At 35.6% G+C, this 18,528-nt stretch overlaps 1 protein-coding gene across 1 annotated transcript in view; it reads right to left on the bottom strand.

Moving 5' to 3' along the window:
* Nucleotides 1–754: 754 nt before the first annotated feature.
* Nucleotides 755–18,528, bottom strand: part of NMU (neuromedin U) — a 30,939-nt gene continuing 13,165 nt past the window's right edge. Inside the window, exons 3-10 of the mRNA XM_059682506.1 lie at nucleotides 16,794–16,841; nucleotides 12,524–12,583; nucleotides 11,197–11,226; nucleotides 11,055–11,105; nucleotides 9,410–9,484; nucleotides 6,151–6,204; nucleotides 5,037–5,076; nucleotides 755–912 (exon numbers count right to left, since the gene is read on the bottom strand). Of these exons, the coding sequence (XP_059538489.1) occupies nucleotides 5,041–5,076; nucleotides 6,151–6,204; nucleotides 9,410–9,484; nucleotides 11,055–11,105; nucleotides 11,197–11,226; nucleotides 12,524–12,583; nucleotides 16,794–16,841 (354 nt within the window). The 3' untranslated portion in view covers nucleotides 755–912; nucleotides 5,037–5,040. The remainder of the gene's footprint in view (nucleotides 913–5,036; nucleotides 5,077–6,150; nucleotides 6,205–9,409; nucleotides 9,485–11,054; nucleotides 11,106–11,196; nucleotides 11,227–12,523; nucleotides 12,584–16,793; nucleotides 16,842–18,528) is intronic.

Genomic DNA, 18,528 nt, shown 5'->3' with positions numbered 1-18,528 from the left:
AATATAATACCTAATCCTATGTAGTCAGAGCCACCCTTCTGTCATCAGCCAGCAACCTGCTTGGTGGAGTAGGTGGTTATTCAAGAGTCAAGTGTCAAAAAGGAAAAACCCAAGGGAACCTGAAGGGAGATAATCTCAACATCTGAGGTTAATTCTGTGTCCACCAAACACTGATTTGATGTAAAAAGTTCTAACAGTATATCCATGATCCTCTACTAGGAAGACTGTTTTCTTTCTGATAATGGACAAGACTGGTTGCCTTTTTGATGTTGCAAGATAAAACAATTTATATTAAGATAAAGTGAATACTACTAGTTGGTAGAAAAAGCTAGTCCCTCGATAGGTTTGTAGCAATCAGATGTCAATTTTACATAATATAAATCAGAACTTGCTTATTGGACTATTGGATGGATCGTGGCCAAATTCCCCAATAGGTTTAGTTGGTATTCCTCCAGCAGGTTTATTTGGTATTCACAGTCTTAAGACTGTTAGCTATTGGGCATTCTGGTATTTATAAGAGCTGGTGAATTTGTTACTGACAAAATCCTAATAGGATAAACTAAAATAGCTCATTAAAACTCAACTCTCTACTGAGTGCTTTTAATAAAAATAACAAACGGGCATAGGTATCAGGACTGTCAAAAGCTGCAGGGATCAATGGAACATCATTTTTACAGCTTTCTTGTACACTATCATTGCAACACTTAAGAAAAGATATTTTAAGATGCTCTTTTAATTTTCAACAAATTCGACATTTATAATCTCAACAGACTTTTACTGAGAATGTTTACAACACAGATATTCTCAAACATGTTAAACTTAGCAAGGATTGCTTTTGAGAAAAGAAAGCACACAAAATACCAGTATATTTTGTATTCCATGGCATTGCTTCTATGGAAAATAGTTGGTATTCTGTAAAAAGAGAAAAATTGAATTTAGATTCAAGTATAAATGAGTATGTAAACATGTATATAATGTTTGTATATAGATGTTCCTATAAATATTTTGTCATGTATGATGAAACTGACACAAGGTATTTCTCAGCTTTTCTTCAGTTTATATATTTTTAGCTATCATTTAATCTTTTTAATCTCTTTGCTGGAACATTTACTCTGTTTGTCTGTATTTCCCAAAAATTTCCAGTATTTAACTATATAAAAGTGGCTTCGTAAAGCTCACTGATATCAACAAAGTTTATGAATAAAATATTTCAAAAGTTGAACAGTTGTTCCTCGTGTATTTATTTCCTTATGTATTTGCAGTTAAATCTTCCCGTTATATGTGTAACTACTTTATAAGTAAATGTAAGTGTTCAGGACAAAGTTTAAGACTTCAGATAATCAGGTGAGAAAAACAAAGAAAAAGTAATTATTGAACTGTTTTTTTATTGACAAAATAAAATGAAATCCTGGGTGAATTAGTCTGTGTAAATCTGAATTTTGGAAGCAATCCAGATAAAGCTATTTTTCTCAGCTTCAGAGAGAATATTTTACTAAATTGATCAAATCATAGAATAAAATCTATTTCACATTTGTGAGCACGCTAATACTTAGTTTGATGTTACAATCACAGATTTTTTTCCATTAAGTATTAAACTATTTTTTGTTCACATTATGTAAATGCCTCTACAATTGTAAAGTATTATGAAAGATAGTTTCTTTTCCATAACTCTTTGTTCTTATTTCCTTGGGGAAAAAAAAGTAAGAATATGTTGGCTCATATTTCTGATTGGAACATAACAGACCTTTGTTGAAATAGGAGTTAATGCCAGAAATAGTTTGAAAATCTAAGTTCCTAACTATGCCCCTTGATCACGTTAAATTTTTCCTTTACTTTTCTTATATTTATGTTTCATTTTTTTCTTGTCCAACTGAATTGACTAATGCATAAGAACCACATTAAATAAAAGGTAACAGAGCATCCTTGCGTTATTACTGACATTAATGAAAATGTTCCAAAGTGTTTTACTATCAAGCCTGTACTAACTTTGTTTGAAACCATTATCCTATCTAATAAAAGACAAAAAGGATAATTAACCGTACCTCCGCTATGCTTCCCATTGGCTAATCAGGGCAATATGCAAATTAACTGCCAACAAAGATGGCGGCCGGAAGCCACACAGCTGAAGTGAGCAGGAGGCTTGCTTGCTCCAGTGATGGAGGAAGCCAAGGTTCTCCGCCTGCCACAGCCTGGCTCTGAGCCCGAAAGCAACAATGTTTCAATTATAGAAGCTAAACAAACCCCAGATACCTGCTTTCAGCCAGCCACGGCCTCAGAGCTGGGAGCGCCAGTGATGGCAACAATGGTTCAATTATAGAAGGTAAATAAATCTCAGAATAAAAAAAAAATAAAAAAAGGAGAGGCTGGGAGCTTCAGTCGCCGGCCAGCCTGAAAACGGCCCTCAGCCCCTCACCCAGACTGGCCAGGCACCCCAGTGGGGACCCCCACCCTAAAGGGGGTGTGGCCAGCCTGAAAACATCCATCAGCTCCTCATCCAGTCTGGCCAGGCACCCCAGTGGGGACCCCCACCCTGAAGTGGGTGTGACCAGCTGCGAACAGCCATCAGCCCCTCACCCAGGCTGGCCAGGCACCCCAGTGGGACCTCCACCCTAATCCGGGACACCCTTCAGGGCAAACCAACTGGCCCCCACCCATGCACCAGGCCTCTATCCTATATAGTAAAAGGGTAATGTGCAAACTGACCCTAACAGCGGAATGACTGGTCACTATGACACACACTGACCATCAGGGGGCAGACATTCAATGCAAGAGCTGCCCTCTGGTGGTCAGTGTGCTCCCCCATGGAGGAGCTTTGCTCAGCCACAAGCCAGGCTGACAGCTGCCAGTACAGTGGTGGTGGTGGGAGCCTCTCCTGCCTTCTCAGCAGCACTAAGGATGTCTGACTGCAGCTTAGGCCTGCTCCCCGCTGGCAAGTGGACATGCCCCGATGGCTGCTGGGCTGCCAGAGGGATGTCTGATTGCCATCTTAGGCCTAATCCCCTGGGGAGGAGGCCTAAACCAGCAGGTGGTCATCCCCCGAGGGGTCCCAGACTGCGAGAGGGCACAGGCCAGGCTGAGGGTGCACAAATTTTTGTGCACCAGGCCTCTAGTATATATATAATGTGAAAATTCATCTCTTTATTTTAATACATCAGAAATTGATGTGGAATTTTACCAAAAGCATCTATTGAGATAATCGTATAATTTTCTTCTAATAGTGAAAATATTTTAATAGACTCCCTAGTGTCGAACCATCCTGAGTTGCTGGAGCAAACTTCGGGTCATGAAATTCTTTAAATATACTGCAGAATATGGTTCACTAATATTTCTTTTAAATTTTGCATTAAAATTTATTATAATTTGACCTTCAGTTTCCTTTAAAAAAAAAACCCCAAAAAACAAATCTTTATTGTTGAATGTATTACATATATCCTCTTATTTCTCCCATTAACCCGCCCCCCACCCCACGCCTTCACCACCCACAGTTTCCTTTTTTATACTACTTTTGTAAGATTTGGGTATAAGCTTCATTTAAAAAAATATGGTTGACTTTACAAAAAATATTTGGAGATTTTTCTTTCTTCTCTGAGCTGGAAAAATTCAAAATCTGATGGCCTTGGACTTTTTGAAGGGAGAGTTTCTGGGTAATGTTTTCAATTTTTTTCCATGGCCATTAGTCTGTTTAGATTTTTTTCTTTCTTCTAAAGTGAATTTTGCTAACACCTACTTTACTGACAACCTTTATTTTATGTAGGTTTCTAAATAGATAGGCACAGAGATTTGTCAAGTACTCTTTTATAATATCCATTTCTTCCATATCTGTTTTAATTTTTTTCTTTTCACTTGTAGTTTTGTATATTTATGCTTTCTCCATTTTTCTTAATTAGGCTAGGCTAATTAAACTAAATTTTTTTTGAAAATAATCAGATAATTTGCTTTATTAACCTATTCTTCCACTTTACACTTTATTAATTTGATCTTTCATTTATAGTTTTATTTAGTTTGCTTTCTTAAGGTTCAACTTGTTCTTTTTTAACTTATTGAGTTAAATCCTTAATTCACTCATTCTTTCATGCTTGAGAGTGTTTAAAGTCTTGAATTTTCCACCAAATATGGTTTTGGCAGAGTCCCATAAGTTTTAATATTCATTGTTTTCATTATCTTTATTTTCTAAATATTGTATAATTTGTGTTGATATCTTCTTTGGTAAGAAGTAGTGCATTTTTATTTGGGGGATTTTTTGAGAAAATATTAAGAATTTTAGCACTCTACACCTAAATATGTATTAAGTGTTGAGATAAATGATATGGATGAAATATTTGCAAAAATATGTTCAGCATAGAATCTGCATTTAGGATTACATAAAGTTGTAGTAGAACATACTTTTATTTCTGTGGTATAAATTTATCAATCTGCATTTGGATTGATTTCAAAAGTCATAGCATAATAAGACATTAGGATTACCATATTTATTAAATAGGTAGGGCAATTCAATAGCCTCTACCAGTAAGTGTCTACTGTATCTCCAGCATTGGAGTGGGAACTGGGAGTCCCAAAGTAAAAGTCATGCTTTCATGTCTTTCACATTTTGTTACTCTGTAGAAAAACTATACTTGACAAATAAAAATGATTTAAAAAAGAATCTTTGAATATGAATCATTTGGACAACAGAATACATTTATTCTGTACGTTCTGACCCATTACATTGAATACTAATTGCCAAAATAAGAACACAATCTCTTACATGTACTTGCACAACAAATGACGGTGTGGTCACTGTCTACATAATCGATGATAATGAATGTTGTGGCACAGCCTGAGGAATACACGACATGGTAGAAGCAAATTTGGCCCTAACATACTGACATTTTCCATCATATAGCCCTCACAGATCCTATAATTACAGACAGTACTTATATAGGAATATTGATGTATACATGCAATCAAATAATAGAAGTATATTGCAAATAGTTTCATTTGTGGGTATCTGAAAACAACCGAAATTTTCCAACTGGGTTGATTTGTGAAACACATACCATTTTAAATGTAATCTTCTGATCTTTTTCCATTGCGTGGCTAGAAAATAACAAATTAGCAATAAATCAGTGTAACTAAGGAAGGAAGCTAATTTTAATAGAAAGCAGCCTAATAATGATCTTGATGCATGATATTATTTTTTCCTCTATGTAGTCTTGTTCCTTCCTTCAATTAATTCTCCAATTGGTTGTTAGAATTCGTTCTCAAAATGCAAATTTTACCATATGGTTCCCCTTATTTCTACATTAAAGTTGAAATTCCTTAGCTAAATATTTCATTGGCTAATTTCCATTAATTCTTCAAACTCAGCCCTTAAAGCCTCTCTGGATCTCCTTCACTCCACAGCCTGGTTGCTTGCCTTTCTTTTAGAGCCATAGCCCCTGGATTGAAGGTGCATTAAATATAGTATTTTGTATGTACTGATTTATCAATTTCCTATATTAGGCTGTAAACTCCTAGAGATAAGAATATAATCCTATCTGGATTTATATTCTTAGCTTTTGATAAACTGTCCAGCACCCAATAGATATTCAATAATGTGCTGCTGAATGAATGAATGAAAATTTTCTGGTAATGTATTAGGGATACAAACATTTTAGAAAGTATAAGTGCTTAGGAAGAAACTCATACTTAATAGACAATTTGGACATACAGAATACTAACTACAATGACAAAGATTTGTCTATTTATACCCTCTATTGTAGTTGATTCTTTTACTTTTAAAAGTGGATGAAAATAGTCATAACTCTCCCAATCTACTGAATAAAACATTTAGTAAATGAGTCCTTAGAACTTAAGGAGTAATACATCTTTAAGACACTCATTTCCTGCACATGAAATTTTATGGAACTAAAATGAGCAATAGGTGAATGTCACCTGGGGTATTTACAAACATGAGTAGTGGATTAGAGGCCACACATGCCATAGTATTAAAGCAATAAATAAGTTGGTAAAAGAAGTAAATCTCAGACTAAGACACTTGATGTCAAATATCTATAAATAAACTTAAAACTCAAATAAAACTTATGAGTTAATGCAAATAAATGCACAGTGAGAGTATTTTTCAATTTTGATATTAATTGATTTTTTTAAAAAAATACAATACATGCATACCCTGAATAAAAAGTATCTTCGATTATGGCTTGCAATAGGACCTTGAAATTCTCCCTGGAAGACAAAATGAGGACATTCCAAATCAAATAACAGGAGAAATAAGTGCAAATTCCTCGTGAGAGTTTAGTGAAGCTCAAAGTTACTTGCAACTATCATAATTAAACAAAGAGGGAATCAAGGACTTGAGTATATAATTTATAACAATAGTTAATCTTTGTATTTATACGTGAAGAACTTTCAACAACTAGCCGTACAACAGAATGTTGTATTTTAAAATAATGTCCTTATTAATATAAAGATTCTATTTTCAGGAAGTTTGTCACAATGTATATTCGTCAATAAGTAGAAAGAGAAATGACAGACACTTTATAATGAACTGTAATGAAAGTAAAATTTCCTTTCAGCATTTTGTTAGAACAAAATAATTTCTTTAACATACATATTGTATGTGCTAACACAACAACAAGGAAAAATATACAATAAAATTGTTAGGGCTGAAATACACAATATTGCTATAGGAATTTATATAGAAATTGAGGGTCAACTGTGGTAAACTATATTTATTCAATGAGACTTAAGAAGAGATTTTCCCAATATAATTCTTTCTATAAAAATGGCAATAAAAAATCATATAAGAATAAACCAATTATTCATAATGGGTATATTGAGAAGTGTTTCTTGTCTAAAACATTTCTTTTTAAACTTAATGGGAAAAATATTTAACATTTTATGGCTTCCATAAAATTGGTTTTCATAGCTTCCTATTTTCATCAACTACTTACTATAAAAGTATCAGGATGGCATTCACTAGGAAATGTGTCAACAAGACCTTTTTTAAACTATTCCATAATATAAGTAAATTCATATTTTTAAAATTCTATGAAATAGCTGTGACATCTATTAAAATTCTGAAATCCCTGCTTTACAACAAACATATCTTACACTTTCAATATTTATATCTAATTCTCATCTTGACTAAATCCACTCAAAATACTTAAAAGTTTGAATTTTTTCTATTTAAAAATGTACACATTGAAACTATACATTGATACTATTATATTTTTTACAAGGACAAAATGTAACTTAAAATGTGCTAAAATTTAAAACTCTCAAATCCAAACATACAGGTTGTTTTAGTCTTATCATTGAAGAAAGAGCAGTATATAAAATAATTTGGGAGGTAGGGGTAAAAGAGATATATGGATGGAAGTGAGGATGTCTAGCAAACAAATTTTAAGAGAAGTGTTGGAGTGTACTAGGATCTGAAAACTCATTTTCTTTAAGAACCCAAAATACTTCACTTAAAAATATGTTTTAAAATTAGGCACCTTAGGCCCAGCAAAGCTAACACTACTGTAATTTTTTTCTATGTATGTTTTACTTTCTTTTCTTTCGTAGGGTCCTAGGAAACTTGTCTTGCTGCAATATAGGGGTTATATTAGTCCAACAGAATATACTACCAAGTCACAGTTTAGAGTTTTAGGTAGTTGTCTGGAAATATAGTCTGAAGTGATATTGTAAACTCACAACTTGTTGATATATTTTAAGAAACTGAATCCTTAAATTGAAATCTTACACTATTCATAAGTTAAGCAAGCTTCAGAGGGTAGAAGTTAATTTTTTTAAAATATATATACTTTATTGATTTTTTCACAGAGAGGAAGGGAGAGGGATAGAGAGTTAGAAACATCAATGAGAGAGAAACATTGATCAGCTGCCTCCTGCACACCCCCTACTGGGGATGTGCCCGTAACCAAGGTACATGCCCTTGACCGGAATCGAACCTAGGAACCTTTAGTCCGCAGGCTGACGCTCTATCCACTGAGCCAAACCGGTTAGGGCTAGAAGTTAATTTTTAAAAGCACCTCTTACTTCTAGAAAGCTTGATAACAACTGATTTGATTCTTTCCACACTGGAAATTCTGTAATTTTAAAGGCTATCACAGTTCCTTTTACATTTCTCTTTAAGCAGGTGGCAGCTGGTATCTTCCTTGATGGAAGCTAAGTTTAAGAAAGTGAAGAATTTAGGGAGGAAATAGTGACCATAAAACTAAATTTTGAGAAATATATTTGCCTAAACTGTATGGACGTTTGAAACGTATTTGAAGACTTTCAGTAGTACATTTAAGAAGAATAAAATTAAGGTGGCATTTAAATTAAGGGAAAATATAAAATAAAACAATAGAAGTATCCAAGACTAGACTATAAAGGAAATGGTATAGTGAAAAGAAAAATATTTGCCAAGACTAGAAGTCAGAAGAATCTATTGGAATTTCTAATCTCACTTACTAGAATGATCTTGGGAAACACCTTTAACTGTTCCGAATTGTTTTCCCTTTAGTAAACTGAGGATAACAATACTTATATAAGTGCCAACAGAGTTACCAAAAGAATAAAATAAGAGAAGACTAAAAACTATAATGCATTTTAACAATGTAAGGCATTAACTTAAAAATAATACCTAGAAACTTTCATCATTGAAAGAGTTAACATTCTTTTTAAATAACAATATAAACTCCTCAATTTCTAGTTTAAAAAGCTGTTTAACAAAGCTAGATTTATCTTAAACACAGATACCGATTTAGGGCCATTTTTTGTTAATTGTGGGAAAAACAAAACACACGTACAATTAGTTTCTTGAGCCTAAAGTGTAACTTTTACTAACACTTTAGAAAGATTGCCATCCCAGTCAGTAGCCAACTTGTATACAGAGGGGCAGTAAATTGTATTTTTTTTTTCTTTTTCCTGTTCCCCGTCTACTGACTAGCCACAGTGGATGTGTCCTTCCTTTTTAAAAAATTGATGAGAGAGTGAGAGATCCATTTGTTGTTCCACTTATTTATGCATTCATTGGTTGATTCTTATATGCGCCCTTACCTGGGACCAAACCCACAACCTTGGTAAACTGGGAAAACACGCTAACCAACTGAGCTACCTGGCCAGGGCCTGGCTGTGTCCTTTCTTAAACCCAGAACAGGCTTCCTCACCGGGAGGGTCATGATCCTTGGACGGGAATCTAACCCCAGCTTTCCTCCTGCGCATAGCTTGAGACAGAAGGGCCATACTAGGGGGAAGGGAAATACCTGTTTTCTTTCGGAGTGTGAGAACAGTTAGGCAAACAGATGCTCTAAGGCTACCTGGGTGCTTCTGCGTGGCTTATCCTGAAGAAGAGTATCTTTATAAAACACCACACCTGGGAATTATCAGAAGGGCTGCCCGCACAGAGTGGCAAAGCAAGCATGCAGTTTGTGTTACATACGTTCAATTTGAATCTCTTCATTCTTCTCTCATGCAGTTGAGGAACGAGCTGCAGCAACGGATGCACGACAGACGACTGAGAGACACGAACACACACACAATGAGCACAGAGGCTTCTCGGCACTGGGCATAGAGACGGTCTCCTATTTGTCTGTTTTTACCCACTATACTAGCTTCAGACAAAACAGAACAAGAAAGATGTTATCTAAGATGGCCTTTGGTGAGCATTTCAAAGAACTGTGGAGGATACGCCAAGAGATGTAATAAAATTTGGTAGCTCTACGCTAGGCTCTTTGCCATCATGTTGATGAAGCACTTTCCTGAAGGCTTCAGCCCATCATCATCTGCCTGCATCTTTGACAAAGAGCAGCGTCTGCTTCCAGACTTACTCAATGATCTGGGGCAGATGAAAACGGCTCTGGGAGAATCAGTTTTTGATTATGAAAATGTTTCTCTAGAAGGTTATACTGTTCGCCCATCGAGTAATCTCCTTTATAAATGATATAGTTTATTGAAAATCCAACATACGGAACAAGATGACAGGGGACACAAAATATGACACAATGTGTTGTTGATAGCAAAAAAATATGACTAAGATACATTTTCTCGAAATGTAAAGATGCCAAGCAGAAGGACATGAAAGCACATCTGAGACATGTGGCTACCTGCTTCAGTCTCATTTTAAAAGCATGGCTTGCATTGAACCTTCTCACAAATATTAAAATCACTTATCAAATGGATTACTTTAAGCCCTATAGAAGGCTATCTGTTAACCAATTCAACTTGTATTTGGTTTTTAAAGCCAGTATAACCTAACTTTCAACTCCTAATTTGTAAGAATACTCAATGTGATAAACATTCAAAACTGAGTTTAAGATTACAGTTCCCTTTCCACAGGTATATACATGTTTAAAATACACGATGCTCCTCACTCCCTAAATTGGTCCATAGTCCTGAGTCACAAGCTTAGAAAGAATATTATAGTCAAATTATTATTAAGTATTCTAACTGAAACGCCAAAGTAGGTTCATTAGCATTTTTAAAATCCATGCATAAAAAGAAAAACCACCACTAAACCACAAAACTTAGAAGTGAACTGAATTCAAGTTATTGGTATCTGGCAAATCTTAGTAAATTCTCACTCTAAATGTCTAATTACAAATAAGGAGGTATTAGGAATAGAAGTAGATGTATCTAGTTATATTGAATTATATTTGACAATTATCTTTTAATATTCTCAAAATGCCTTTGAATAAAACTATTTCTCCCATGTACTAATCACCATCTAAATTATATGTTTTACTTGGTTTTGCCTTTAGAATGTAAGTTCCGTGACAACAGCAATTTCTTTTTTAATTTTTAGTTTTATTTACTGCTTTATTCCTAGTACATAGAATTATGATTAGCACATAGCAGATACTCAGTAAATAATTGTTGGCTGACTGAATAAATGATTTTAATATATATGCAATTATGGAGATATAAAATAAATTAAATGTATAAAAACATTGAATGCTATTTGTTCAGGTATGTATAAACTTTTAAAGTAAAAAAAATGAATTTTGCTCTAGTTCTATTAAATAAACTGCAAAAACAGGTTTAGAAAAAAATACCAATGATTACTAGTAAGAAGTAATTCTACTTACCACAACATTTGAGTTCCCCAACTTCCCTGTCTTCGAATAATGAAATAAGAACTGTTAAAAAATAAGTAGTGAGCTTTACTATAGATGATTAGTGCTTTCCTTTATTATTTTGTAATGTATATATTTATGGAAATCACCTTACCCTTTTGTTATTAACTTTTTCATCTGTTTTCTGTTGAAAAAAAATATACAAATATCATTATATTATGCATAACATAAAATTATAATGTTATATATTATATAGTATAAAATTTATAATATAAAATTGTCACATAAGTTTTAAAACATGATGTTACATAAAAATATAAGACTTAACTTGATTAAACATATATTGCTCTAAAAAATAAATGAGATATTAAAGATTATTCATAAATAAAGTGTACAAGATCTTTACTACAGCATTATTCATAAGAGTAAAAAATTGGAAACATCCTGCAAGTTCAACATTGGGAAGGATATGATTATGTCTAAAATATTCAGTGAAATAGACAAGAAGGAGTCACATGAAAATACTTGTAGTTGTTATCACCAAGTAATAAGATTATGTTATTTTTGCTTTCTTCCATAAACTTTTCTATATTCCTCTTTCCCTCCACAAATCTGTTTCTAAGAATGAATCATATCATTCCTTTTTGTTGTTGTTATTTTTTGTCCTCATTTGCTTTTAATATAAAAGGAAACTCATGGATAAATACCATTGTCATTTATTTTAATTAGAAGAAAAAATTTTGGAAAATGACCATTAAAAACACTGGAAACAAATCCAGTCATAAACACTTAGTTTCAGTAAATATTTATGCTTTCAAAATATCAAGGTTTCTTTGATTTATTGTATGTGAAAGGCATGACAGTCAGAATGTACCAATGATCGTGGTTAAATTAATTATGAAAAATATAATTCTAAACTTGAGGTGTTATTCTTAATAAGATAGTTTTAAAATAAGCGCATCTGTAAGATACAGAATACAAAATAAGGTTTGGTACATTATGCTATTTTTCAATTTCCCACTTATTCTCATTTCAGGACTAAAAGTTCTCCCAGAAGAATCAAGTAATTTTAATAAGAAACCAAGACAGTAAGAATATAATTTTCAAACTGACATTGACAATATAGTTTGATTTTTTTGCATCCTTAACGTCCTTCTCTCTAACAAAGATTCATCTGTTCTCCAATTGTAATGTGAGTTGGGAGAGAAAAGCCAAATGACCCCACATTTCTCTCATCAGAGGTAGAACACATACTTGAGGGGACATATAACTTTCCAATCCATGACTGTAAACTTCATTGATAAGACCTTAAATCCTCAGGCATCAGAGAAATTGATGTATTTGTTTCTCATCCAAAACCAGCTTATTGTCTTCAAGCTCCTCTTGCTTGTTTCCTACATAGTGTATTTTCTTCTAGTAGGAATTCCAAAGTATCACTGAGCAATTTTTTGCCTACAAACAAAATACTACTTCAACCTTACCTGGGGCTTTGGTAGAGTCCCCATAATTGTGAAGCAAAGCTCCTTCAATGCATCGGATGCCTAATGGAAATGAGAAGGTACACAGGCTATGCTTCTATTTTAACAACATTTGCATAGAAGATATAACTGCAGAATATTGGGAGCACAAGGATATTCCAGCTACCCAGAATAGAATCCTTCTGGTGGCCCACTGAAACTCTGTTGGAATCCCTTGATTTTTCTCAAGACAAAAACTTGACTCTTAAACATAAAGCCTTCCTTCCAATTAGAAAAAGGAATTATGGCCCTTACCGGTTTGGCTCAGTGGATACAGCGTTGGCCTGTGGACTGAAGGGTCCCAGGTTCGATACCGGTCAAGGGCATGTACCTTGGCTGCAGGCACATCCCCAGTAGGGGGTGTGCAGGAGGCAGCTGATCGATGTTTCTCGCTCACTGATGTTTCTAACTCTCTATCCTTCTCCCTTCCTCTCTGTAAAAAATCAATAAAATATATTTTTTTTTAAAAAGAAAAAAGGAATTATGTACAGTATATATGCACTGATTAAGGCTTCCACTGTGGTCCAGATACATAGTCCTCAGTACTTGCTAAGATTTCATGGAGTTCTATGACTGACAGTAATGAAGGCAGTGCCAAAAGAGAAATTTTGGCTCCCAATTTGTAGCAAAGTCTGAATCTACAGGCCAAAGCTGTGAGCCTCGTTGAATATTACTCATTATTGGCTAATTTGGAAGTCCTTCAATTGCTCGAAAACAATGGGAGTCGGAGGGGAAGGAGCGGTCAATGGGGCACCTAACCTCAGTTGCCACCCTTCCAGGCTGCTGACTGCACACCCCAGGATCAGGTTTTTCAAAGCATCTGAGTACAGAAGTAGGGCAGGGCTCCCTGTGGTTAGCAGCCAGCTGGGTGTGGTGAGGAGTAGCACAAATGGACAAGCAGAGGCGAAACCTGCTTTGCACAGAATTTAGCACAGTAGTACCATAAACAATTGATTACTTAATAAAAATGCACATTGGAAATAGTGAGGATCTGGAACCAGGGGGGTGATGTAATTAGTGGTTAAAAACAGGGGCTATGGAGTTGAGCAGCCCTGCAGCTCTACAGCAATACAAATTCCATTTCTACTCTTTGTTAGCTGTGTTACTTTGGGCTGGCTACCTAACCTCTCTAAGCTTCAGTTTCTTCAGCCATAAATCAGGGATGACAACATCACTGCAGAGAGTTCTTGGAAGGATTAAATGTCAGTAAAGCTCTTAGTACGGTGCCAGGTATCTAGCAATTAGTTAACAATGGCAGCATTAAGAAAATATGTGAAACTTGATTTTCAGCTGCATTCACTCATAATTTAGAAGACATGTCAAAAGGATTGTTTGGGGCCACCAATATCCTCAACTTTTGAACAACAGTGAATGGGTAATATGGTTGGTTTTAGTGACAGATATAGTTGTAATCATGAAACAGCTTCTCTGAGCATCCTTCCTAGCATCAGAGGTCTGTTCTCTTCCATTTGTTTGTCTTACATGCAAATTGTTAGGATAATTATGAATAATATTAAATGGTTCATGTTTATATAGTGCTTTAATAAATTATAAAACACTTTCACATATATAATTCTTACTCTGTCCTTATAATCCAGCTATGAGGTATATAAGACAGGAAGTGTTAGCCTCACGTGTAGAAGTAAGGTTCTAAGAGACGGTCACGTGCCCCAAACCACACATGGCTAGTAGTTGGTAGAGTGCGGCCTGGGGACTAAGTCTTCTGACCTTCAGATATTCCCATGTTGCACTAGTATTGACTGTTACACCTGTGGTTGGGAGTTGGCTGAGAGGAAAAATAGTGTGAACACTGAGACATCCTTTCTCATTTTTTCTCTTCAGGGATAGGGACACAGGTCCCCCCATAAAAATCTGGAAATAAATCCCTAAAAGTTCTTTTTATGGCCCATCTAGAAATGCCACAAAATATAAAACAATGACAAAACTGTCCAGTGATGTCATTTGTCAAAGATGTATCTCTTAATTTAAAGAAGAATAAATTCTGACACATGAGTGTCTCCTTAGAAAACATATTCTAAGCTGGATTAGGCTTTGCAACAAGATTGAGGTTTGACAGAAAAAGTTTCAAAACAAATTACGTTTTCTCCAGCAACTCTTTATGCAAAGCTATTATTTAATGAGCTACAATATTCTCTAAGGATCTATTTTAAACTAAATTTTTAATATTTTATTGTTTTATGTGTGGGCCTTAAAGATCCTTTATTTCCTATTTGGTAAAAATGTTTTGAAAAAATATTCAGATAATCACATAAAAAATAATAGCTAATGTGAAAATTAATGATTTTAAAAAATTGTATAATGTAAAAGATTCCATAGTAAATTAACCAACCTCTCCTCAAAATGTACTCACTATCCAAATCCAACAAAAGCCTAGTTTAACTTGATGGTGTTTAAATGAGTGCTTTAAAATTTGTCTTTTTACTACTGCAGAAATAAAAGTGATTCTGAGGGTGTTCCTGAATTTTAAATTGTATGCTATATCCATCATGTGTTATATATCTACTAGTGGCCCGGTGCACAAAATTCGTGCGGGGGGGGGGGGCGGTTGTCCCTCAGCCTAGCCTGCACCCTCTCCAATCTGGGACCCCTTGGGGGATGTCAGACTGCTGGCTCCCAACCGCTCACCTGCCTGCCTGCCTGATTGCCCCTAAATGCTTCTGCCTGCAAATCTGATCACCCCCTAACCACTCCCCTGCCAGCCAATTGCCCCCAACTGCCCTCCCCTGCCAACCATCTTGGGCAGCCATCTTGTGCCCACATAGGGGTGGCCATCTTGTGTGAGGGCATGATGGTCAATTTGCATATTACCTCTTTATTATATAGGACCAACCCTCCTAAAGTAATTTGAATTATTATTCATAAACAGGTCACCTATTACAATCCTGGTCTTGCTTTACCATCTAATGCCTCTAAGTTTCTGCAGGTGATCCTCTGCAGACCAAGGAATGCCTTGAGGCAGAAGAAATATAGCATTACTAGTATATAGGGCTGCTGTCTCCACACTGGCCAGGATGACATTCTGGAAGGACTGTGACGGGCATGGAATCTTGGCCAGACTATTTGGAGATACGCCCAAGGTACGCCCTTAGTTAAGCACTAAGCTGATTACTCTGAAAGGTCAAACCAGACTTCTGCTGAGCCCTCTTCTCCATCTGGAAGATGAGTGGTACTGATTTAAAAAGTCAAGACACTTAAGGCTACCTCTGCTGTGCTTAAACTCAGAGCTGCAGACAGAAGCAGCAGTGCCCAAAGATGGTGTACGGAGGACACACTTATATTCCATTCCTCATGTTTCCATGTACAGGGGTTAGACTAACACTCCTCTCTCCCCACCCCCTCTTAACTCTTTCCCATGGGGAGAGGAGTGAGTGATCTGAGAGGTGACTGAGGGGAGGAAATTGGGCATGTTCATTCAGCCCTTTCCTCCTAGGGAGCCAGCTCTTCGGCCAGGTGTTCTTGTCAGGTCTCTGTTCTACGGCAGAAAATCTGAATCTCGCGGGAGGCCCGAGTCCCTGTCTAACCCAGTTTAATTCTGGGGGTAGTTTGAGCAAACACACTTGGTATCAGCTCTCAGGCCACATTCACAAACTGACTTTTCAGTTACAATAATACTTTGATCTCCGTAAGTCTGATTCTATAAGTTTCTCCCTCCCTGGGTTTCAAACTCAATTGAGGGACAGAATATCAGCACCCAAATACAGCAACAGGCACATTATTTTAATTAGCATTTTAATTTCCAAAATATGTGAATATTATCTGCAAATGTATTTTTCTTAGAGATAAAAGTCCTAGCACTTTACAACACAAGCTCTTAGCTCTCAATACTACCTGCACATGATGTAATAATTTCTAATATGTTGACATGTTTTAATAAGTCCACAAAGTCATGACAGATCCAAAGGGGGAAAATGGAGCATTCAGCACTACACAAAAGCCTACATCAGTGATGGTGAACCTATGACATGCGTGTCAGAGGTGCCACGCGAATTCATTTTTTTGGTTGATTTTTCTTTGTTAAATGGCATTTAAATATATAAAATAAATATCAAAAATATAAATCTTTGTTTTACTATGGTTGCAAATATCAAAAAATTTCTATATGTGACATGGCACCAGAGTTAAGTTAGGGTTTTTCAAAATGCTGACACGCCAAGCTCAAAAGGTTCGCCATCACTGGCCTACATCATTACAAAACACCTCCCACGGGAATTACCTGAGGCTGAGAACCACTGGGCAGGAAAGATGAACAAGCAGCCTCTATCTGTGGAAAACAAAAATGCCAGTTACATCTTGGAGATAGACAGAAAATGGCAGAAAATGGAAAGCAGATTTTACAAAGTTAACTATGCAATAGTAATCGAAATTCCATGACAGCTTTAGGACTCTTGGATTTGGGGGAGAGGAGCCTCTTAAACTTTCTAAGGAAGTCCTGCAATTGGGATTTCCCAAAAATTCACCCCCAGTCACAGGGGTCCTATGTTCATAGGTACCATTAGAGAGTATAAAGATGCTACACTGAAGGGGAAAAAACTTCCTGTATTCTCCAGCCTGAGAAATGTGAGTGGTGACCAAAAAATGGCCTCGGAATTAAGAAGCACCCTGCTATTATGTGGTTCTTTATTACACATAAATCTAACCACACCATCTAAATTGAATGACAATAGAATAAGTGCTAAATTATAAATAGCATGATAAGTAGCATACAGTAAAAACTCTTATACAACAAGGGCAGCCTACTAGTTTGCTATCAAGGAGCCAGCATTAGAAAGGGTTCTATTGTACAAGAGTTTATGGAATTACAGTTGGCAACTAGCTGTTCTCCTAAAGAGAAGACTTGAAAGATTTTAAACTGTAATATAAAAGACTTATATTAATCATTTAAAAAACAGTGTTGAGAAGTGAAGCACTAAGCTAGATGCCTGAAGTTATTTGTGGCATTTATTTATTTTGGTGGCCTTTTTAAGTGGAACTGGAAAAAATGGTACTGATTCTTGTCTGTCTGGAATCATTCAGGTTGAGTCCTGTTTATGGCATAATATCGCAGAGGCCCTTTTCTAGTCTCAGAATTCTTTTTTGAACAGCTTAATTTAGTTTCCATTCTCCCACCAAACTGAAGAGGAGATTATCATACTCTTCAGTCAAAATTTCTCAAGTTCCTTGTTGCTTTCAAGTTGAACATATCCTAAAATATATGATTCTCTAATTAGAGAATAACAAAGGTGTCCAGTATTATTAAAAAAGCAATAATATTATCCTCACAGAACTTGTCATCTTCTATATATATCGCAGATTTGGGGGAACTGTTTTATTCCACTTGTCCCTCGCTCCCTCTTCCATGCCATATAAACCCAGAATCATGAATACAAAGACACATACACATATACACACATAGTGATAAACTTCTTGAGGGCAGGGCCTATGCCATGTCTAACTTGCCTAGAATAAGTTTTCAATAAATACTGTTTAACTAAATGTAATTAAACTTATGGAAAAAATATAAGACAAGTCAATTGAGAGAGGAAAGCCAAAAATGATACCCTTTTAAGCTCTGAATTATGACCCATGTGTAATATATCACCTCCCAATGACATTTATTGTGATTTAACAGGTTGGAGAAAGAAAGTGATTCCTCCTAAAATTTTTGTGTTGCTTAGGTATCTGAAGACAGAAAAACTCAGGGGGAAGGCTGTCCACCCACAGACCAGGCTGCCCATCTGTGTGAGGTGGCCACAGTGTCCAAGAATACAGAACTCTTGAGCCACAAGATAAGTAATGAGTGCATCCACATCGTTTGAATAAAAACATAATAAGAAAAAACACCAATTAATTAAATTAAGAGATAATTGCAAAGCTTTTCAGTCTTTGTTCTCCTTTCTTTTAGAGGGCACAGCAACATTGCTCACCCATTTGTTCACTGTACTCAGATTCTGGCCCTAATAGTTTTAAGT

Source organism: Myotis daubentonii, chromosome 1 (genome assembly GCF_963259705.1).
Source record: "Myotis daubentonii chromosome 1, mMyoDau2.1, whole genome shotgun sequence".
Lineage (NCBI taxonomy): Eukaryota > Metazoa > Chordata > Mammalia > Chiroptera > Vespertilionidae > Myotis > Myotis daubentonii.
The sequence above is the reverse complement of the archived record's forward strand: the minus strand, read 5'-3'. Positions and strand labels throughout refer to the sequence as shown.